A 22,573-nucleotide genomic window follows, 5' to 3' on the forward strand; every position below is an offset into this window, starting at 1 on the left:
AGTATATCTCTGAATTTGCCATTGAAAACATGATACCTAACCAGTAAGCAGTTTAGAAAGTATTGCCTCAAACATTTTTTCCCATTTCTTTCATTTTATTTTTGTTAACAATTCATTGTAAATGTAATTATAAAATAAATAAAATAGAAAAAATGAAATATTTAAGATGGAACCATCTAAAATGAATTGTGTGTAAAATACAAAACAGCTGAACAATAAAAATTTTATCATTTCATTTCACTTCCATTTTATTTATCAAATAATATGATGGCAGGTCAAAACAAATTAAGACTGATTTTTTTTCACATGAAAATAAGTTTAGAGTGTAGCCATTTTTTTAAAAAAATATTCTCCATAAAATTCAATGCATTTCTGCTACTCCTTGAAGACATGAGTAATTCATCACTGTTGTTGGAATTGCCTTTACTGCTTTGATCACTGTTGTTGCAGGCAGAAATGATCAAAGCAGTGAAGGGAATTCTCTACTTTGTTTTATGATAGGACTCTGTAACTTTGACTTTGGTAGAAATTGGAAAGTTTGCAGGATGGTAAATATGAGCTGCACAGTGAATGTGGAATGTATAAGCTATTTTTCTTGGTCAAAAACTCAGCCACCATGTTAGAATATTGTCATCATTTGCTCATAGGAATATTTAATGTTTCTGTTGTTTCCTGCAGATGTGATTCAATTGTGTGTAGAACTGACTAGTAGTAATATCTAGTGACTGTTACAAGTAACAGCACAACCTATTGGTACACTGTTCCTTATTGACCAAAGGTATGATCATTATGTTGCCAACTGACAGAACAACTACTGCTGTCTTTGGAGTGAGAGATAAGTGATTTCCACATTGTGCTTGCCTATTTGCCCTGAGGATCAAGTGATGTAGCAAGGCTTCATAACTTGTCACTAGTGTCACACAGTATAACTCTTGTACTTCCATCTGAACATGCTTCTGCTCAAGCCTCTGAAACCAGGAAACCCATTGACAACAAATGCATTTCATATGCAAATGGTTGTGCAGAATTGTATGGACATACTCATGGCAGATGTTTGACATATTGGAAAGTTTATCAATGATAATAATTGGTAACCCCCAAGTTATTATCATTGATAAACACTCTCAAACAATGACACTAGCAGTGTTAATGAGTTCTTCAGTCAACACTCTCATACAGGAGTCTGTAGTCCTGTCAGCTTTGAAGTTGATAGCTGACTTCAGAGAAATTTTGATCAAAATTCTGTGGATTATAGATTTGCTTTACTAAACTATTTCAACATTTCATAAGCGGTTTTTCACAAATGAAACACTATTTCAATGCTATGTACTGTTTGTCATGATCAACTTCCATTTTATTATAGGTGCGCAGTAGAAGGCATTTGCTTTGCTATTATGATCAAATGAAGCACCATATCATCATATTTCCATAAAACTTATTGGACAGATTCACCAATAATGGTTATTTACAATGATGTAAATTCAGAATTTGTTATTGCTATACTTTTGACAATTTGTTTTAACTCACTCTCATGATAGTAAATGCTAAAATAACCTCAGAGAGAAAAAGATTATAATGTCAATAATATCTGTAGTATACTTGATACTTGAAGGGTCATCTAGATATAGAGACAAATCTACAATGACAACATGCTAGTGTTACTCTTGACAAGGAGGATCCTGTCATATATAGAGTAAATTAGTGGTAAATACAGTAGACCCCCTATAATACGGTAGATACATTCTGTGTTATATGAATCTGTGTTGTACGAGTCACTTAAATATATGAGCCAATCACAGCCCGGCACGTGTGCAGTTTAGGAGCTATGGCTGTTTGAAAGGTTTTCTTCCATAAAATTAATTGATTCTAGACTAATTTGGCTCGACATTTCCAAATCACGTATAATTTTTTGGAAATAATCCATATAAACTATGCTATAAACAAAAAATTGTAGGATTACTTACCAAGTGTGCACCATTCGACGACACCATTGCTTAAGCTTGTTTTTGTCGCGGAGCGACTCATCGAACGGCGGACGCGTGTTTCCTGCATGCGTGCGCCGTTTCGTGCAACGGCAGACGCGTGTTTCAGCAAATTTTCCGCAGAAAAATAACTTAACTTTGGAGACATCATTAATAAAAATATAATTTTTATGGCCGTTGAATAATAATGTTTTTTAGTAGGTTCAGTGCTCGTTTAAACTCAATGGTTTATACAATATCCGCTATTGGCCCAGATTTGACCAGTCCTGTCACAACACGAGTCAACAATGACGTTTTACCATGTTATATGAGTCTCTCTTACCTTGTTATACGAATACGATTGCAATTTTTTCGCTGTGTTATATGAATCCGTGTTATATGAACCCGTGTTATAGGGGGGTCTACTGTAACTGATAAGACTGTTTACCAATTAGTTTATTCTACAAGCTGTCTTAAAATTAAATTAGACAGAAAACAAATTATTAAAATGTTAACATTTTAACTACTTTTTACCTTTACATTCTTTTTCCTTACTGACCTTCAGTTTTACATTCAAATTCAGTTTTTTCTTGTATAACCCATCTATTCCCACTACCTTTCAACTTATTGTAACTTACAGTAACTATGATGAATGCCTTGAATTGAAACTCAGGTCAAGTATTTATATTCTGTGATACTGTAAATACATATAATAATCAACCAACCAACAGCTGAATTAATCGGGTTATTGAGATATATATGTAATACACATTAAATGTTTGATTTTATGACACATTTTTGATTAATGAATTGAAACACTGATGGCTGCTTTCAGGAAGTTATGTTTGTATTGTGACTTGCATTTTGACTCAAATTTTTGTCAATTATTTTAATTTCTAGTAAACACTAAATTAACTAAGCAGTAACTATACTTGAAAAATTTTCTATTCACTATGTCAATAACAATTAAACAACACTTTCCGGAACCTTTTACTGGTGTTAGATGCAAATCGAAAAAATAACAATTAAATAAACAGATTCAGCAGACATTCAATTTTTAGTTTAAAAAACCTTTTAAAAACCACCTTCATAGAAAAACTATTATTAAAATTAACATTTTCCCTGTAAAATTTATTTCAATAGAAGATAGTTACACTAAAATGAATTGTAACTTCTTTTATTATGAAAATATATAAAATGGCATAATAAATTATTAGGATTTATTATTTAATAAGATGATTAAACATTTTAATTGTTCTCTGACTATACATTATTAGAAAATGAAAAAATATTAAAGTTTAAAAAATATATTTTAAGGTGAATACATTTCAAGTGGTAATTGTTACTGATGGAGAAGATAGTTATGCATACTTCCTTTATCCTGACGGAGGAATCCAGTGGATTCAGGGAGATGGAAAAAATGCCAATTTACCTGATGCTAGAGCTCAAGCTGGTTTTATGTCTGGTGATGGCAGGCTTTATACATTACGTGGGTCAGGCACTGATCAAGCACGAAATTTTGACAGGTAATAATTTCTTTTTCTTAAACTTTTATTTTAAAATGATGTATTAGAGATAAATGTTTCATTATCATTTTCATTTTATTATTTCACTTAGGATGTCAAATATCCGACAACCAGGTGTTTGGTTATTTCATATTGGTAAAACAGAAAGTAATGGTAATGTTTTACCAGCTGATTTAGATTTGGATCCAAACATTATTGAACTATCATCATGTGCAAACACTTTATTACCTTGTCCACCCACATCCAAATGTGTTGATTATGAACAAGGATTTTGTTGCAAATGTTTAAATACTCATTTTGGTAACGGAAGAAATTGTTTATTGAAAGGTATGAGTATCAGAGATTTCAGATTATTTATTTAATTATCATAATGCATCTATTTACATTATTATTCAGGTGAGCCACAAAGATTGAATGGTAAAGTGAATGGTATTTTAAATGATTTTCAACTTGAAGACGTTGATCTTCATGCATACGTGGTAACAGCTGATGGCCGAACCTACACAGCAGTGAGTCGAGCACCTCCATCAATTGGATATGATATGCAATCATTAACCATCTTAGGTGGAGTAATTGGATGGCTATTTGCTTTACCAGGAAAAGATGCAAGAAATGGGTTTATGACAACAGGTGCAATATATTTATAAATTAATATTTTCTATATATTAAATTATCTTTAATTAAATTGTCTGTGTCACCTATCATATTAACTAATTTTGCATCCTGTTTTATGTCTTTTGCAAGGAGGTGCATTCAACAGAACAGCTGAAATTAAGTTTCCACAAAGTGGTCATCATGTTACTGTAAAAGAACAGTTTTTAGGACCAGATGTTTTTAATTATATGAAATTAAATATTGAAATAAGAGGCTCTCTTCCAACAATACCATATGGTTCAAAAATTGATATTGATGATTTTGAGGAGGAATATACAAAAGTTTCTAATGGTATTTAATTTCTGAATTATTTAATATTTGTTAAATTTTAAATACAGAATAACAGGCAAATATTTGCATTAAAGGTGTAATTCGATCACATTCGTCACGATCATACAGATTGGAGGGAAATAATTTAGAAGTACCATTTACTGTTGATCAAACAATCTCCTATACAATTTGTGAATTTGAACCTCAAGATCCTAAGCTAGATATAATGAGACTGAAAGTAACTCGAAATTTTATTGTTTATGACGACAAAGAACAAATTGTTCGTTATGCAATGTCTAACAAGATCTCACCATTAACATGTAAGTTTCTTTATAATTTATATATGATTATATATTTATATTTATTAAAAAGAAATTAGAAAGAAAAAATTTTATATAGAATGAGCAATTATTTGTTGTGACATCATCACAATGCACTTAAGTTTAGTAGTGTCTTGCCCCCTGTACATTACACTTTCCCTGTCAACAATGATGTTATGCTACTTATCTAACTCTGTTCAGAAGAAAATTTTTTAATCGAAACAACATGGATCTCTGGCCCAAAGTGGAAGCTCCTATATACAGGTACTCTCACTTTACGACCGAGTTCCATTCTGACGACTGCATCGTTAAGCGAATTGGTCGATAAGGGGATGCCAGCACAGCTTGTGCCGGGAATATAGGATCATTGTAAAATTATACAAATTATGCAACAAACTTCAAATTTATTCATAAAAAGACTATTATAGTATGCTATTAGCCTATTATAGTACTATAAGACTATTATAGTATGCTATTAGCCTATTATAGTACTATAAGACTATTATAGTATGCATGTCACCATTCGCCACTGACAGACACTGAAGCTGAGAAAGGGGATTCCCTGAATTGCAGGTCAAAACTCGATTGGTCGTAAGTGCGAGTGGTCGTTAAGCAGATAGGTCATAAAGTGAGGAGTACCTGTAGTTAATTGGAGCCTCCTGTCCCTAATTTTTCATATCTGGTCTTGACTTTCATTAATCTAACACTGTTTTCGAGATTAAGGAAGGACAGATAGACAGACTGACAACAGTGGGAATTTATAGGTCTACAATTTTTTCAAATTGCAGCCTAAAAGTATGAACAGTGCAAACTATTATATCTTATGCCCATAATTTTTCAACTTTTGGAAATGGAAATTTGTTGTTCAAATCTAAACTTTAGCTATATTCATTATTAAGTTTTGACAAATCATTTGAAAAATAAACTAATAACATTAAAAATTTATATACTACATCAGACATTAACTATTGATATATATCATTTTTAAATAATTACATTAACAATAAAATTAAAATAGCAGACTAGAACTTATTCTAACATGCAACAGGATACAAAGTGTGTAATGGGAATTTTGAATTGTACAGTGGAAATCTCATATTTGTGCAGTAATTAATTGTTCAATTCTGGGTTTTATAAGTATTTTTTCTTGTTATGTTTAAAGTGAAAATATTTACCTAAATTACTTACTGTATGGTAAAACCTGTCCAAACAGAACCCAAATAAAAAGGAAATGAGCCTAAATGGAAAAAATTCATCAGAATGGAGCAATTTTCTATGTTAAAAAAAGAACCTGTTCAAAACAGAAACTTGCCAAACCAGAAAAAATATTCAGTATTGTGCAATTCCAGTTTACACATATTTTACTGTATATTTTATTCGACCCACAAAAATAGAGCTATGGAAGGAATATTGGTAAGATTTACATTGCATTTGCAGGCATTTGTATTGAATATATACAATAGATATTTTTTTTATGCAACTGCAACACCATTATTATTATTCAAATTATAATTCACAACCATAGTGCACTTATCGTATGGTAAATTATATCACATGCATACAGTGTGCATGTCTAGTGATTAAGATTGAATGGTGTAATTTAATTCACCACACTACACCTTTTGTGTTGCCGAGATAGTTTTATTGAAAATCTAACGTTTTCAGCCTACTCAATAGGACATCCTCAGGCTTAACTTGCAAAACGGAACATTGGCGTTCCATTAAAAAGAATACATTTGTTTAAAAATTCAAAACATTAACAACGGAAAAAAAGAACAAGAAAATAACTGAAAAATAATATATACAAATATAAGTATACAATAAAATCAGAATAGTAATAGAAATAAAAAGTAAAAAATAAAAATAAAATAAATCTACTAGTGATACTTTATATAAACATAGTAGCAAATTGTTAAGGAATAATTGATGAAAAACGTAAATATAAACTAAGGCAAGACTATGAGATTGTGTTAAATTTTTTGACTATAAATTTCCATGCTGTCGGTAGGCTGTCTACATCCCTTGCATTTATGCATGCCTCTTCCAGCTTGCTTTTGTAAATTTCAATTTTTTCAGCGATATTTGCTAACATTGGGGAGCGCAAGGGTTTGACAATAACCGCTTCTTCCCATTTAATTATTGAGCCTTGGGTCTGCGCGAACTGCAAAAGTACCATTGAGTTGGCGCCTTTTCTGACGTCATACTTGTGTTCTTTAAGTCTTATCTGTAAGTTTCTTGTTGTGACTCCAATGTAGTCTTTTTTGATTCCTAGTTGTGTGTTCTCGTAAGGAATTTTGTACACTCCTGCTTTTTCTTCCTTTTTAATGTGATCTTTATCATTTCTTAAGATTGTGTATAGGTTCAGAGCTCTTTTTAGAACCATTCTTGTCTCTTTGTGGTTTGCAGTTCCTTTCATAATGCCTTTTGTATTCTTGTTGTATGTAAACTTTGTGACTTTACTGGAATTGTGTTTTGAACTTCTTGCTGTGCCCATCTCATATTTTTTAACTATTCGTACAGTAGCCAAATCCCTAGGATATAAAAAAAGCACAATAGCAGGAATAGTTAAAAAATATGAGATGGGCACAGCAAGAAGTTCAAAACACAATCCCAGTAAAGTCACAAAGTTTACATACAACAAGAATACAAAAGGCATTATGAAAGAAACTGCAAACCACAAAGAGACAAGAATGGTTCTAAAAAGAGCTCTGAACCTATACACAATCTTAAGAAATGATAAAGATCACATTAAAAAGGAAGAAAAAGCAAGAGTGTACAAAATCCCTTACGAGAACACACAACTAGGAATCAAAAAAGACTACATTGGAGTCACAACAAGAAACTTACAGATAAGACTTAAAGAACACAAGTATGACGTCAGAAAAGGCGCCAACTCAATGGTACTTTTGCAGTTCGCGCAGACCCAAGGCTCAATAATTAAATGGGAAGAAGCGGTTATTGTCAAACCCTTGCGCTCCCCAATGTTAGCAAATATCGCTGAAAAAATTGAAATTTACAAAAGCAAGCTGGAAGAGGCATGCATAAATGCAAGGGATGCAGACAGCCTACCGACAGCATGGAAATTTATAGTCAAAAAATTTAACACAATCTCATAGTCTTGCCTTAGTTTATATTTACGTTTTTCATCAATTATTCCTTAACAATTTGCTACTATGTTTATATAAAGTATCACTAGTAGATTTATTTTATTTTTATTTTTTACTTTTTATTTCTATTACTATTCTGATTTTATTGTATACTTATATTTGTATATATTATTTTTCAGTTATTTTCTTGTTCTTTTTTTCCGTTGTTAATGTTTTGAATTTTTAAACAAATGTATTCTTTTTAATGGAACGCCAATGTTCCGTTTTGCAAGTTAAGCCTGAGGATGTCCTATTGAGTAGGCCGAAAACGTTAGATTTTCAATAAAACTATCTCGGCAACACAAAAGGTGTAGTGTGGTGAATTAAATTAATTATTTGCTGAGCACGTATCTGTTTTATGATTGATATGGTGATTGGGCTGCAATTTGAAAAAAATTGTAGCTCTATAAATTCCATTTGTCTTGAGAACATAGTTAGATAGATGAAAGATGAGACCAGATATGAAGACCTTAGGGGCAGGAAGCCCTGAATAACTATATACAAACTTCCGGTTTGCACTGAAAGTCATGTTATTTCAATTCAAAAATTTTCCTCAGAAAGGTGTTAGATAGATGAATGGCATGACTATTGTTAAAGGAAAAGTATGACATACAGGAGCAAGGCCACTACTAATTTGAGGTGGAGAGCATATATTTTAAATTAAATTAATTAAAAATTGCAGCCCAGCATTGTGATGATGTCATTGAATTTAACAAATAATTATAGATATAAGATTTGTATTATTGTCCTTATTAATGCTAGGATTTATTGGTTTAGCCAAAACAAAACTGATATTTGTGCAGTAGGGAAAAAGACCTTAAAATAAGGACTGCAGCAGACATTACATTCAATTGTAACTGCAAGATATAACTAAACAGGAAAACTCAAAATCCAATAATCATAAAACTTACTGCCAGTTAAATCTTGTTAAAATCTTTGAGGACCACACAACTTATTTCATTATAATAGATAAGGAAAAGAAAAATTATAAGCACTAAAATAGTCATAGAAATGCTACTAATCATTAGAAAATTTTATTTCTTTATTAAAATTAGTATTTTTGGATTATAATAGATTTTTAGTAGCATTGTTAAAATGAAGCTATCAACACTTAAACCATTGAAAAAAAATATTTTCTGGATCATTAGTGGAGAATAAAAATGTACAGTATGAATTTTTTTCAGGCTGCCAGAGCTTATGAAAATGAAATTTTCTCATCAGTAGTCTCAATAAAATTGTAGGTAATGTCAAAGGGGTAATATTAAATTTCCTTCAACACTGTTTTAGTCAAGTTTCATGTATCTAAATGCCTTTTATCGGTGCGCGTATCATCCACAACAAAGTAGTTACAAACATTTTCGAACCTAACGATTCTTCATCAGGTAACAATCCCCTAACGGAATGCTTCCTGTTTTGACTCAACCATCTGGATAGCCTAATTAGAAATTATTTAAGGTATAAGAATGTTAAATCTTTACTATCTACAGATAAAATTGCATATCTTACTTAAATATCACACAAAAACTGGATGGTTTTGTCATTGATTTTGATAGTGAAATCATGGATGCAGCAAATTTTAACAAATTATAGAAAGAATCTCTCACATAAAGGTTTGAATGTCATGTTCTCATATAAGTTCATTAAAATGTTATGTGATTCTTTTGAATAATAAAATATCATAATTTCTTTTTTAAAGATGTATAAACAACAGGATGGTTTCAATTTTATAGTGGCATATTTAATTTATAAAAACACTATGGCTGCAAAAAGGTCTCTTTTCTGCTTCCAGCAACTAAATTTCTGAAATAAGCCCTACATCAGTCCTATGCAATTGGAGTTTATTAAATTTTTTAAACTGATTAGTGAACTATTATTAAGTTAAAATTGCAAAAATTGTAAAAAATTCTTATAAAAAGGACTTTTTCACTTTTTACAATAAAGATTTTAAAGAACTACAAAAACCAGCCATAGTATACAAAGTAAAGATCTGTTGTGAAGTGTGTGCTTTGTCATTTGTGAAACTATTTCATCAATTATGAACATAATTTTTCTTTTTATTATTAAGTTATTAATAATGAAGTCAAAGCATTTTTAAACTATCTGAACAAACATTTTATTATTACTTATATAAAATTTCAAGAACTTTAGATCTTATAAAAGTAAAATTTATTCTAAACTGAATATACAGTATTTACTAATAAAATAAAAATTCAAATTAGTAAACAAAAAATAGTTTAAAACAATAAAGAATAAAGTTTTATTTACTTGAAAAAATTTAGCTGAAGATCCTTGCAAAGAAGGTAAATATCAATGTGGGGCTAACAGTAAGTGCATTGTAGAAGGTGATAATTTTAGATGTATTTGTGATCAAGGATATGAATATTTATATGAAGATGATGTAAATGGAGAAAGAGCTACATGTATTGGTAGGAAATTTTAAGATTATTTAACTTTCAAAAAATGTATTATTTTGATACTGAAAATATTTTTTTTCTAAAGATATTAACGAATGTACTATTGGAAAAGCAAATTGCCATCATGAAGCTGACTGCATTAATCTTCTTGGTAGCTTTTCATGCCATTGCAAAACAGGATATATTGGTAATGGTCTCGACTGTAGAAGTAAGTAGTAATTTATAACAATATTTTAAAATTTAACAAATATCTAAATAAGAATTAATAATACAATAAATCATTTATACTAAACATGATGATGTCTCTAAATAAGATTGCTACTTAATAAAAATAAAAATTTTATTTAAAAAACAATGGAGTCAGAAAATCAGTCTTTACTTATTTGTACTATTAACCAGTACATGGAAAAATAATTCTCCAATCTTTTCTGACTTATGGAGGCTAAAAAATTCCAAGACTCTAATCCATTTACTTAAAACAGAATAAGAGCTGGGGTTAAAAAAGGTAAAAAAACAAAACAGGTTAACTTCGAGAGAAAAATTTTTTTATTTTACATCATACTCAACCTTTAGAGTTGAGTATGATGTAATATAATGTAGAAATGGTATAACAATGGTATAATGTAGAAATGGTATTACAGGATGACAATAATTAACCCGTACAAGTTTTTTGTATCGTAAATTTATTAAAGAAATGAAAATTAGCAAAACGACAGCATATAACAGTGACAATACTTTACGTATTAATCAGATATTCAGCCAGTTTCAAAGTGGCCTCCTTTTGCTTTGATGCAGAGCCCCAAACGCGTTTTGAAATTCTCAGCGATGGGCCGCACTCTTCTGGAGACAGTTTGTCTCACTCCCAGCGCAAGGATTGCTTCAGCGACTCCAAACTTTCATGGCACTTAGAACAGGTCCTGGCCTCCAAAATGGTCCACACACTGTAGTCCATTGGGTTCAGATTCGGCGAGTATGGTGGCCATTCCGCAGACGAGATGAAATCGGGAAAATGAGCCTTGCACACTCCTGAGTCTTCTTCACCCTGTGTGTCGGCGCCGAGTCCTGCTGAAACATCCATTTCGCACTGCCAAAATGCTGCTGAGCCCACAGAAGTACCACAGCCTCGAGAATGTCATGGGGGTACACATCTTGATTGATTTTGGCCCCTTGATCGACGAAAACAAGGGGTGTCTTGCCGCTCGCACAAATTCCGCCCCAAACCATGACTGACATTGGATTTTGTGATGTTCGATGACGGCTGAGCGTCCAGGAGCCCCCGCGGACCAGTTCCTGTCGTTTTGATGGTTGTACGGAGAAAAGCTTCTCGTCTGTGAAGAGAATGCACTCCCATTGTCGACCTGCGGCCCGACGCTTGAGTTAACGGGATCTTTGGAGTCTCACGCACTTGTTTTCATCGGTGAGGAGCTGAACCTTTTCGAACTTGTAGGGCTTGAGTACGAGTTCCTTTTTCGCCATTAACCGCACCGATTTGCGATTGATTCTGATCTCATGAGCGATTTTTCTTGTGGAGACCTTCGCATGTCAGTCAACTCGCTTTGTGATGATCTTGCGGTTCCTAGACGTGTTGACAGTGCGCTTTCTTCCACGTCCGGGACGGTCACCATTGTGGCCAAGCTCCTTGAATCGCTGAACTGCATCTGAGACTGTCATTTTTGGAACACCGAGCAGACGAACAATTTCACATTGATGCTTTCCTTGCCAGAATAGCTCCAAAATTGCACAACATTTGTTCGACACCATTAAAAAAATAAAGAACTAACCCTTATTACATCGAAAGTACATCTACACGGGCAGGAAATCATGGAGAATTAAACAATAGTATGTAAATTGGTGACAGTAAAAAAGTTCAGGTGCAGCATTGCTACAAACTTTGTATGGGTTAATTATTGTCACCCTGTACATCATACTCAACCCTTAGGGTTGAGTATGAAGTAAAATAACCTATGTAATAAACAGATGTAAATTTGAGTCCCACTCTGGGTCAATGTTTCTTCTGGAATATACTTAAATTATTAAATTTAATTCTAAAATTAATGTAAATATTAATACAATATGATAACTGTCTATCGTTTGATTAAATTTGTTTCAATAATTAACAATAATTTATAGTCTGAAATTAACTCGGTGTTTAGTGATTTGATTATCTTTTTGATAATCAAATCACTAAACACTGCTTCAAGCTTGTTTTCATATATACCTTATGTCCAGTACTGTTTTAATAAAAATAAAATAATATTTCTAAAACTTAGTTATAAAAACTATTACATATTTGAAAACTTAATACAGTATTCATATGAAACTATGCATTAATTATATTTTAATAATTTTTATATTTTAAATTAAAGGAATGGACACATGTGCAGATATACAGTGTGATCCTAATGCAAGCTGTATTCAGCTTCAAAATCAATCTGCTGTTTGCATCTGCAATGAAGGATATAATGGAAATGGATACATATGTTACCAAGATGAAGAAAATCAAAATACTAGAGATTGTCGCTATAACAATGACTGCCATCCTTTTGCTGAGTGTATATTAAATGAAGCAACTCAGCAGTATCAATGTCAGTGTCGTGAAGGATATCGTGGAAATGGAATTATTTGTGTAGATGATACGCAGTCATGTAATTTTGCTCATAATTGTCATAGTGATGCTGACTGCACATATGATTCTTTTTCTGGAAATTATGCATGCTCATGCAAACAAGGTTTTACTGGTAATGGATATTATTGTGTTGCAAGTAAGTCATCATTAAAAATTTAGCTTAATTTTTAATATAAAGAATATCAGTGATAAATTTTAGAAATTTGACAAAGTATCAATAATAAAAATAAAGAAAAAAAACTTAAATTTAAACTATATTATTTTCTGTGGCTCATTATATATTCCAACTGATGAAGCCATAGTAATAAAGGCTAAAAAAAAATACATAAATAAAAGTATTTAAAATATTTTTATTTATGTATTTTTTAGCCTTGAAATAAATTTCATAAACTTGTTACATTTTGGATGAGTCAAAGTTATATTATTAAGAATAGTATTTTAATAACTATAATTTTATTAATCAAATTTAATTAAAATTTATTAAAAATTTATAACAGAAGACTGTAATACACTAAATACATGTCATCCACATGCTCAATGTATTTATGACCATTCTACTGGAGAATATCAATGCCAATGCAATGCAGGATATATAGGAGATGGCTATCAATGTACACAAAGTGGTAAGAATTTCAATTTATTCTTACATAGAAATTATCATACTTTGTAAAGCTACTAAATATAAACTTTACTTAAAAAAACAGTACCATAATTTCATATGGTACTATGTTTTTTTAAGCAGATAACCTGTGATGACACACAACTCATGATGGCATATGTCCTGAATAAAAAATTGAAAGAACAAAAATAAAACTTTTGTATAGCCTGCCCTACCATATACCCTGTGCTTCCAAAGCAGCCGTTGAAAGCAAGATAATTACTGGTATGCAATTTAGAAGTTGCCATCTCAAGCATTTATTGCTTTCCGTTTCATTTCTATTCACAAATCATTGTAGATATACATAAACAACCAAGCCCAAATATTCTATAATCATATTCAGATTTCAATTTGGATAGCTATTATTGATATAAAATAATTTTCTTCTAAAGAAAGGCAGTTAAACCACTTCTTATACTAACATTAACTAATAAGTACAACAATTTTTGAATTAAATAAAATTATTAAATTTATTATAATAAGAAAAAAAGGTCTGTACTACATGACTCCCTCAATTTACTCATATTGCTACACCAATAATTAAACACTTGCAAGGAGGATTTTTGTTATTGCATAGTATTGCTGTATATCTACGTGGAAATTACAATGAATAAAATGCTTAAATTGCATAGCAAATAAAATTAGTATTTTGTTGTTATACCATTTCTTTGTTAAAATGCGAAAAATACTTTGCACAATAATCCATTTCAGAGCAGATTAAAAAAACTTTAAAAAGTAAGATTTGAACTTGCAACACAGTATACTGTAGTAGTTAAACATCTTATCCACTTGGCTATACTGCTTTTACATATCCATATAACAGTACATAAAGAACAGAAAATTTTAAACTTATTTTTTTCATGAATGCTTGGGTTGCATTGAGTGGTTTTAGAAGGGTAGTACGTACTATGATATATATATATATATCAAAGTTAGCCAAATTGGAGGGGGGACAGATAAAAAATCCACCAGTGGTCAAGTGGATAAAACCACTTAAACACTAGTAGCTGGTCCTACATTTGCACCTGACAAATGGGCTTCCTTTGTGGAGTTTTCTTCATGTGTCCAACATCTATATAAGGACCAGTTTCACATAGAAAGTCTTCCCAGGAAGCACTCCCCTTGGTAGATCATCATCATATACATTACCTTATCTCACCAAATTAAACCAGAAATTAAAATATATTTCAAAACAATTCTTAATTTAACATTTAGAAAAGTGTTTTTGTAAAATGTCATTCAGAAAGACAAAATACTTTAATAATTATCTACAAATTATATTCCTTTTTCCTATACAGTCAAACCTGTTTTTATGCGGTGGATAGGGACCGCATAAAAAAACGCATAAAAAAAAAAAATCGCACGAAACTTCACGAGTGGCTATAAAAAATAGTTTTCGCAACACAATTAAAAAAATATTTTTTTTTTATGCAGTCAATAGGGGCCGCATAAAAAAAGTCTCACATAGAAAATAACTCAAAACCGTACGAAATAGAATTTATTGACAACAGATGTCAGCACTTGACTGCATCGTCTCGTCTATCGTCTGTTTTACATATTTTTGTCCAGGTGGTGTTTTGTTGACTTATAAAATAAATTATTTCATTTTTTGCATATTCATGCAATAATATTACTATAATAAGTTCATTTATGCTATAAGTTTATTTAGCTATAATAAGTCAATGTGAGACATGACAAATCGCATAAGACTAGTCGCCAACTATACTGCACAAATAAAAAATTGCACAAAAAAAGACCACATAAAAACAGGTTTGACTGTATATATAATTGATATATAATTGTATATATATATATATATATATATGAAAAAGGATATCATAATAATTGACTCATATATATATATATATATGAGTCAATTATTTATTTTTCATCATGCTTATAGCCTTAAAAAAATAATACAAAAGAACTGTTTTACTAGGGTGTATTAGAATACAGTTCCAAATATTTTTACTGAAATATTTTTAAACTAAAGTGTATTATTTTGAAGTGGGCCAAAACATGTGATTGTGCTGTAATAAGCTTATTACTTATATTTACCGTATTTCTGTGCTCTTATATGTGCTAGCTTTTTTTTGTACTTCACTGCTATGTCAATATAAATATAATGATAAAGTAACTATTTAGTGACATCTCTTTAGTAACCATTTGTAAAAGAATAGGAAGAATTTATTTTTAATAAAGTTTTTTAGGTATTTTGTGGAATATGATGCCAATTTTGCCACATATTCCACACGTGAGGAAATATGATATTGATGTTAAAAAATTTCTGGGGAAGATGTTTTTTTTATTTGAAATATTATCAAAGTTTTTTTAATAAATAAAACTGTTTACAGATAGACATTTAAGAAAAATTCAATAATAAAAGAAATACTTGTAATCATAAATTCCAACATGCTGTTTATTAGTATACCTTACAATGTATAAATAATTTATATAAATTAATGTAACTGTTTCCTGTAATTGTATTGTAATTGTCATATGAAATAAATTGTGGATATTAAATTAATACAATTTTCTCAAGATTTCATTAATATTAAAAAAGTTAAGTTTTATGGGATAAGTCAATGTAACACAAGGATGACATGTTAAAGTGCCTTCCTGGAGGACTTTCTATGAGAAACTGGCCCTTATTTGTGTGTTAATATATGAAGAAAATGCAGAAAATGCCATGTGGTCAGCCCATTAGTCAGGTGCTATCTGGTGTTCAATAATTTTATCCACTTGGCCACTGGTTAGTTGTTACTTTAAAATTTTCAAATAATATATACAGCTGACCCTTGATAATTCGACGCTTTTGTAATCCGACATGCTCAGTAGTCCGACGCACCTCCCATCAAGGCCACCGTAGTCCCCATCCCGTTACGTGTCTGCTTGCACAGAAGGATGTTGCGACATGAATCCCCACCCAATTCTTACACGATGACACACATTTCTTGTGTTTTCCATGAGCAGTTCTGTATGTACTGTATTATTTATGCCTATACATACTGTATGTACATTTATTGGCCTCCATATTTCTTTTAATAAACATGTTTTAGTTAACCGAAATGGGTGTTTCATTTCCACATTAACCTAGGCAGCATTTTACTCATAAAATGTAGAAATATTGTAGGCTACTGATAGCAAAACCATGCCAAATATGTAATCACTTTCGGTAATCCGGACACTTTTGGTAATTCGACACCCTTTTAGTCCCATACCTGTCAGATTATCAAGGGTCAGATGTACTTAATAGCAAACTATTAAATTTAAAATTTATCATTAAAAATTTATTTAAAAAAATATATTTTTAACTTGTTCATTAATACTCTAATACAGAATTTCAAATTTTTGAAAATTCTTATTTACATTTCAGATGAAGTCAGTTGTGACGTTGTAAATGTTTGTTCAGTACATGCTGTATGTGTATATGATTCATATCTTCAGAAATACGTATGTCAATGTAAAAATGGATATGATGGTGATGGTCTTACTTGCAGAGCTATAGGTAATCATTTTGTAAATGTCATAGAATTAAATGTTTTTGAGTAACAAATAACTCTTCTATAATTTGTTATAAAATAATTATATTAAAACTGTCTAAGAATGCCTCCTATGCGCAAACAAATTTAATTATATTAAAAACTTAAACTTTAGCATGAACATCAAAATTATTATAGTCAATGATAGTTTGTTTTATAAAAGTTTTCATTAAATATATTAGCCATTTTTCCAGCAATTTATATACACTAAAATACAATAGAGTTCAATGAAGTGTCTTTGTCTTTATCTTAGTGTGTTATTTTTTATTTGAGAACAGGTATTTATTACAAAAAAAGCAATCTATTCTTATCCTCATACCATCATCTTTTTCATGCAAATGTATTTCTCATGTAAATATATGAAGTTTTATAAAACTCACAAACACCAAAAAGTCTTTTATTTTTTATCTACAGTACATTTTCATGTTGCAAATGATGACTACTAAATACTGGTTAACTTCAACAAGACTTCTAACCCAAAAACCAGTAAAAAGAATTCACTTTAACTCAGCAAACATTTTCTTCCATCTTAAATGGACATCTTCAGACTTTAACATTTGAAATTGGAACACAAATGTTAAAAGATGTCCATTCAAGATAGAAGAAAACATTTGCTGAGTTAAAGTGAATTCTTTTTTGCTGGTTTTTGGATTATTGAGTTAGTAGTCTTTTAATTTAATTTTATACATAGGCTTCTATTTGTTTGGAAGTTCATACTAAAAAATCTATTGTGACTATTATTAAGCAAAGGAGGAATTGTTATATCTTACAAATTAAAAACTCATATACATGAATCCTGTGATGACAAATTATAATAACCATTGAAATTTTTTTCAGATGAATGTAATACAGTAGAAAATTGTGACAAAAATGCTCAATGTATCTATGACACTCAATCAGAACATTACAGATGTGTATGTAATAGTGGATATGTTGGAAATGGAAAAACCTGTTCACCTGCAACTGGTAATTAATTAAAATATTTAGTTATAATAAAATATAAAATGTATAGTTTTAAAAATAATTCTTCAAAAAAGAGGCATATACCAAATCATCTTAAATTATTTGGATATTATATTATAATGACGTTTTTTTATTGAGATACAGTAGAGAGTCGTTAATCCAAACCCCAGTAATTCGAATCGCCGGTTATTTGAACAATTTCCAGTCGGACTGTGTCGCGCTGAATTGAACATTTTTGATACTAGATTTACTTCTAAAGTATAATTTTCATGTTTTTATATTCTTCAATATATTTATTTTGTACAAACAAAATAAAGAAATAATTTTTAACTATACAATAGCCTCGATTATTATTATAAAAATTTTTGTTAGGCTTAAAATCGACGAAAATTCAACACGAAGCGACACGCAACAGAGAAAAATTTGAACATCAGACAGGTTAATATATTTTTTCATACATAATCGGTTATCCGAACAAATCACTAATCTGAACAACCCCAGTCCCCAATTCATTCGGATTAACGACTCTCTACTGTAACAATATAATGCTATTAGCTTGTAAATAAATACTAAAATTTTAATGTTTATATTTGAAATTATCAAATATTTTTCTTTTGAAACATTCACAAGCTTTTTAACTCTTCCTTTGCTGAAGAAGTTAGAAACTGATTCCACCTTTAGTATCAAATTTCATATTTTCAAGCTATCATAATCAAAATACAATAAAATCTGCTTATTGTAATCACCTATATTAGTAGGATAAATAAAGAAGACAACAAACAGTGGAAACCTCTGATTTATTTAAGACTCTGACATTAAAAAAAACAATGAAAATGTATAACCTGAAAATTTATTAATTACTAGTAACTCAACCAGCATATAATTGAAGAAATTCCAGTAATTTAAACTTATGTACTGCAAGCAAATAACAATTAAAACAATACCCATTCAAATCTCCACTCTCAGAACTAGACAGCAGGAATACCAAATAGAAAATGCACTGAATTTGAGGTTCATGCTCATTTTCTGTTTAATACTCATTCAGGATTTAAAATATTGGTTAAGACTGATAACAATTCTGCTTAATTAGCAAATGCTGAAGTTGATAGAGGGGGAAAAAAACTGCTTAAAAATGCCATAGTTAGATAACTAAACTGAAATCTGATTACAATATCCATGATTATAATATGTGGATTGATTCCATTGTATATTGTTTATATAATGTTTATATCATTTAAATTAAAATTTTAATATTTTATTAAGAGTATTATAATGAAAATATTATATATATATTCTGCAATATTAAGTATAAATATTAATATAAAGTAATTAAATCATTACCAAGAAACAAACACACAGTAGAATCTTGATTTAATGGATTGCAGAACAACAATTTTTCAAAATAAATTTCTACAGGTCCTGCCAAATAAATGTAATTTTACCTCCTTTTAGCAGATCTGTAACTCAGAATAATGGATTTTTCTAGCCCCATCCATTGTAAACTTTGCATTTTTTCTATGTTTAGTTAATATTTGGGTGTTTCTGGGAATTTGTAGAATTTGATGATGCACTTATATCTGGGTTACATACAATACATCTGAAGAACTATACAGAGAGAGTCAGTAAGCTGATATGACTGAGGAGGAGCCACCTAGTGAACATTCTGAAACTGGTCCAAGTATAGTGCCAAAATTTAGCAAGGCCATCGAGTCTTTCCAAGAGACCTTCCTTACGAGTTTCACCATAAAAGAACAGACTGTACATGATACTAATATCAAGTGGTTGTTGTATTTAATAGGCAGAAAAGCAGTATCAAAAACTGAGATGGAGAAATTTTTAAACAAATGTGAAGTCGAGTGAAATGCTAATGAGTTATGCGATCTTGTAGCATGCATGTTTCTATAGACTAAAGAACAGAGATCTTGAGAGATTGAATAATTTTAAGTACAGGCATTTTTTATATGTAGGAGATTAAAACATGATAATTTTTTGAACAACAGATATTTTCTGGGTATGTGGGAAATCTGTTGTTCACGATATAACGGGTTCTTGGAACAATGGATGATTTTCGGCTGCCTGAGAAATACATTAAAATGAGATTCTACTGTATTTACATAATAGTAATGTATAAATGAAGGTTTTGCCCCATGTTTTGGTAAATGAGCAAATATCAAAAAATCACAAAAATCAGTAAAAGAAATAACAGAATTAGCATTTTTTTTAAAAATAAATCATCTGTTTTTAAGTAAAAATGGCAATCTTGTAAAAATTGTCCCATTTACAACCTCAATATTGGGTCCAGTTAAAAATAAAGTTTATGTCAAAATAAAGGTGAAAAGTTATTAATGGAAGACGAAGCTTTATATAATAGAGGATTTGAAAGAATATATAAAAATAGCCCTCATTCACATATAACTTATATAAATTTTCAATATAATTTGGAACTTCATCATTATTTATCCTTCAGATCTTTGATTTGCAGATTTTTAAATTTTAAACCATGAACTTTTCTTCTACAATCTAATGTATAATTTGGTTCGAAAACCTGAATTGTTCACTAATCGGCAAATTTAAATGACACCATTGATGATTGTTTTGGGGTGAAACGTAATAGGCGTGTTTGATGTTTTAGATAAGTAGAATATTAAATTTTGGACAGGTAATTTAAATAAACAATGTTTCTGATCTGTAAGACCTAATCACTGCATCCATAAATCCAGTATAATAAGTCCTGTTAATCAATAAAGTACTAGTAGACGAGATAAGTTTAAATTAAATGACACCAACTTATTTCTCTAATAATCAATTTATTAGAATTAGAAGTACTAAGCATGAAATATATTCAGTGCAAGTAAACAAAATAGCTCTATCATATCAACATGATAAGGGATTATATATATAGGGTGTCCCAAAAAGATGTACTCACTCTTTGATTGTCAAATATATAAATATTTTTTTGTAAATAGACGTGTCTTGACAGACACATAGTCCTAAGAAGTTAAATCAATAAACAAATAAATAAATACATTAATTTAAAACCTATTACTAAATTTAAAAAACATATTATTAATTGTCTATCGAAGAGTGAGTACATTTTTTTGGGACACCCTGTATATTAGAAAATGAAATTCACATTTTAGCATTAGGTCATTATAAAGTTATTCTTATACATATATACACTTTGAAAAAGCTAAATATGATTGGAACACTTCAAACTATTCTGAGAAAACTAAATGAACTTGATGTTAATTATGAATATCCTGTATGTGAAGTTAAGCAGTTAACAACTAAACATGGCAACAAGTTAGTTGTTTTAGTGGATCCTGATTGGAATGACTCTTCCACACAGATTTAATAAAAATATAACTGTGAAATCCGCATATATGGAAAAAAACGTAATGTGAAATTTTTTCGAAAGATAGTTTTTTATCGACAGATGTTTAACTAACAGATAGTTTCAGATCAGAGGTCACCCCAATTGTCAACAATCTGATGGGAAAATTGACACATAGGTGTCAGAAAATGCATTGTCATTGTCAACATGGATGATCACGTGATCCCTTTCCCACGACAATTGAATAAAAGCTCGAGCCCCCGGAAGCTCCGGCCATCCAAAGGAAGTTATACTTGTCAATATGATACATTCGTCTCCCGGCTCAATGAAAGGAGAAGACTCCAGTAGAAGACAGATCACAGCTTCGAACTTCCATACAGCTTGTCATAGTGTCTAGGACTAAGATTCCAACAAACTGATTGACACATATCATTCATTTCCTCATAGAGGTATTTTGTTAGCTTCTTATGAACACTCTCTCCAGCAACGGGAATAGGCTTAGCCTAGAGCGGCCCTTTACATACATTTAGTATTTAATCACATTTAACCAAGTCAGCTTTGTAGACTTTTTGTATATTAACTTTAGACTTTAATAAATGATTAGTTATTTTGATTACACCTGTCTCCTGTCACTCCCAACCACCTGTTGACTTGTTCACCTCCCTCACCACTCGATAAAAAGCCATCTGAAAAGACAAAGTTGGCGAGTTTTACCAACTCGACATGTAAGTGGCAATTAGGGTATTGACCCTGTGCCCTTGTATTCTCACATAACAGATAGAGGTTAAAACATTAAATAAAATACAAGAGTTAAAATTAGTGTATAGAGGTTGCTTTATACAAACTCTTTCTTTAAAAACTATTTCTTCTTTCTACCCCATGGATACTAAGACAACCTTTTTTCCATGCCCATTATTGTTTTGGCAAGGCCTGCAATGGAAACAGCCAGTTGGTGAGGGACAGAATCTAACATATATGAGATAGACTATTCATGAAAAACTTGAGGTTTCTGAACCCAAACTTGAATCCAGGTGGTACGATGATATCTATACCAAGGCCATCCAGCCAGCTATTAGTTAATATAAAAAGTCACTAATACTAATACCACTTTTAAATCAAATTCAAAATTATATTCAAACAGGATGAATATTAATAATTT

At 30.6% G+C, this 22,573-nt stretch overlaps 1 protein-coding gene across 1 annotated transcript in view; it reads left to right on the plus strand.

Moving 5' to 3' along the window:
* Ndg (Nidogen) overlaps positions 1 to 22,573 on the plus strand; it is a 49,510-nt gene that overhangs the window by 15,113 nt on the left and 11,824 nt on the right. Inside the window, exons 4-14 of the mRNA XM_067263798.1 lie at positions 3,279 to 3,487; positions 3,579 to 3,814; positions 3,884 to 4,117; positions 4,232 to 4,432; positions 4,507 to 4,731; positions 10,157 to 10,303; positions 10,377 to 10,499; positions 12,658 to 13,053; positions 13,415 to 13,540; positions 16,952 to 17,083; positions 17,955 to 18,083. Of these exons, the coding sequence (XP_067119899.1) occupies positions 3,279 to 3,487; positions 3,579 to 3,814; positions 3,884 to 4,117; positions 4,232 to 4,432; positions 4,507 to 4,731; positions 10,157 to 10,303; positions 10,377 to 10,499; positions 12,658 to 13,053; positions 13,415 to 13,540; positions 16,952 to 17,083; positions 17,955 to 18,083 (2,158 nt within the window). The remainder of the gene's footprint in view (positions 1 to 3,278; positions 3,488 to 3,578; positions 3,815 to 3,883; positions 4,118 to 4,231; positions 4,433 to 4,506; positions 4,732 to 10,156; positions 10,304 to 10,376; positions 10,500 to 12,657; positions 13,054 to 13,414; positions 13,541 to 16,951; positions 17,084 to 17,954; positions 18,084 to 22,573) is intronic.

The sequence above is a fragment of the Centruroides vittatus genome, unplaced genomic scaffold (genome assembly GCF_030686945.1).
Source record: "Centruroides vittatus isolate TY-2023 unplaced genomic scaffold, ASM3068694v2 contig_18, whole genome shotgun sequence".
In the NCBI taxonomy this organism is placed as follows: Eukaryota; Metazoa; Arthropoda; class Arachnida; order Scorpiones; family Buthidae; genus Centruroides; species Centruroides vittatus.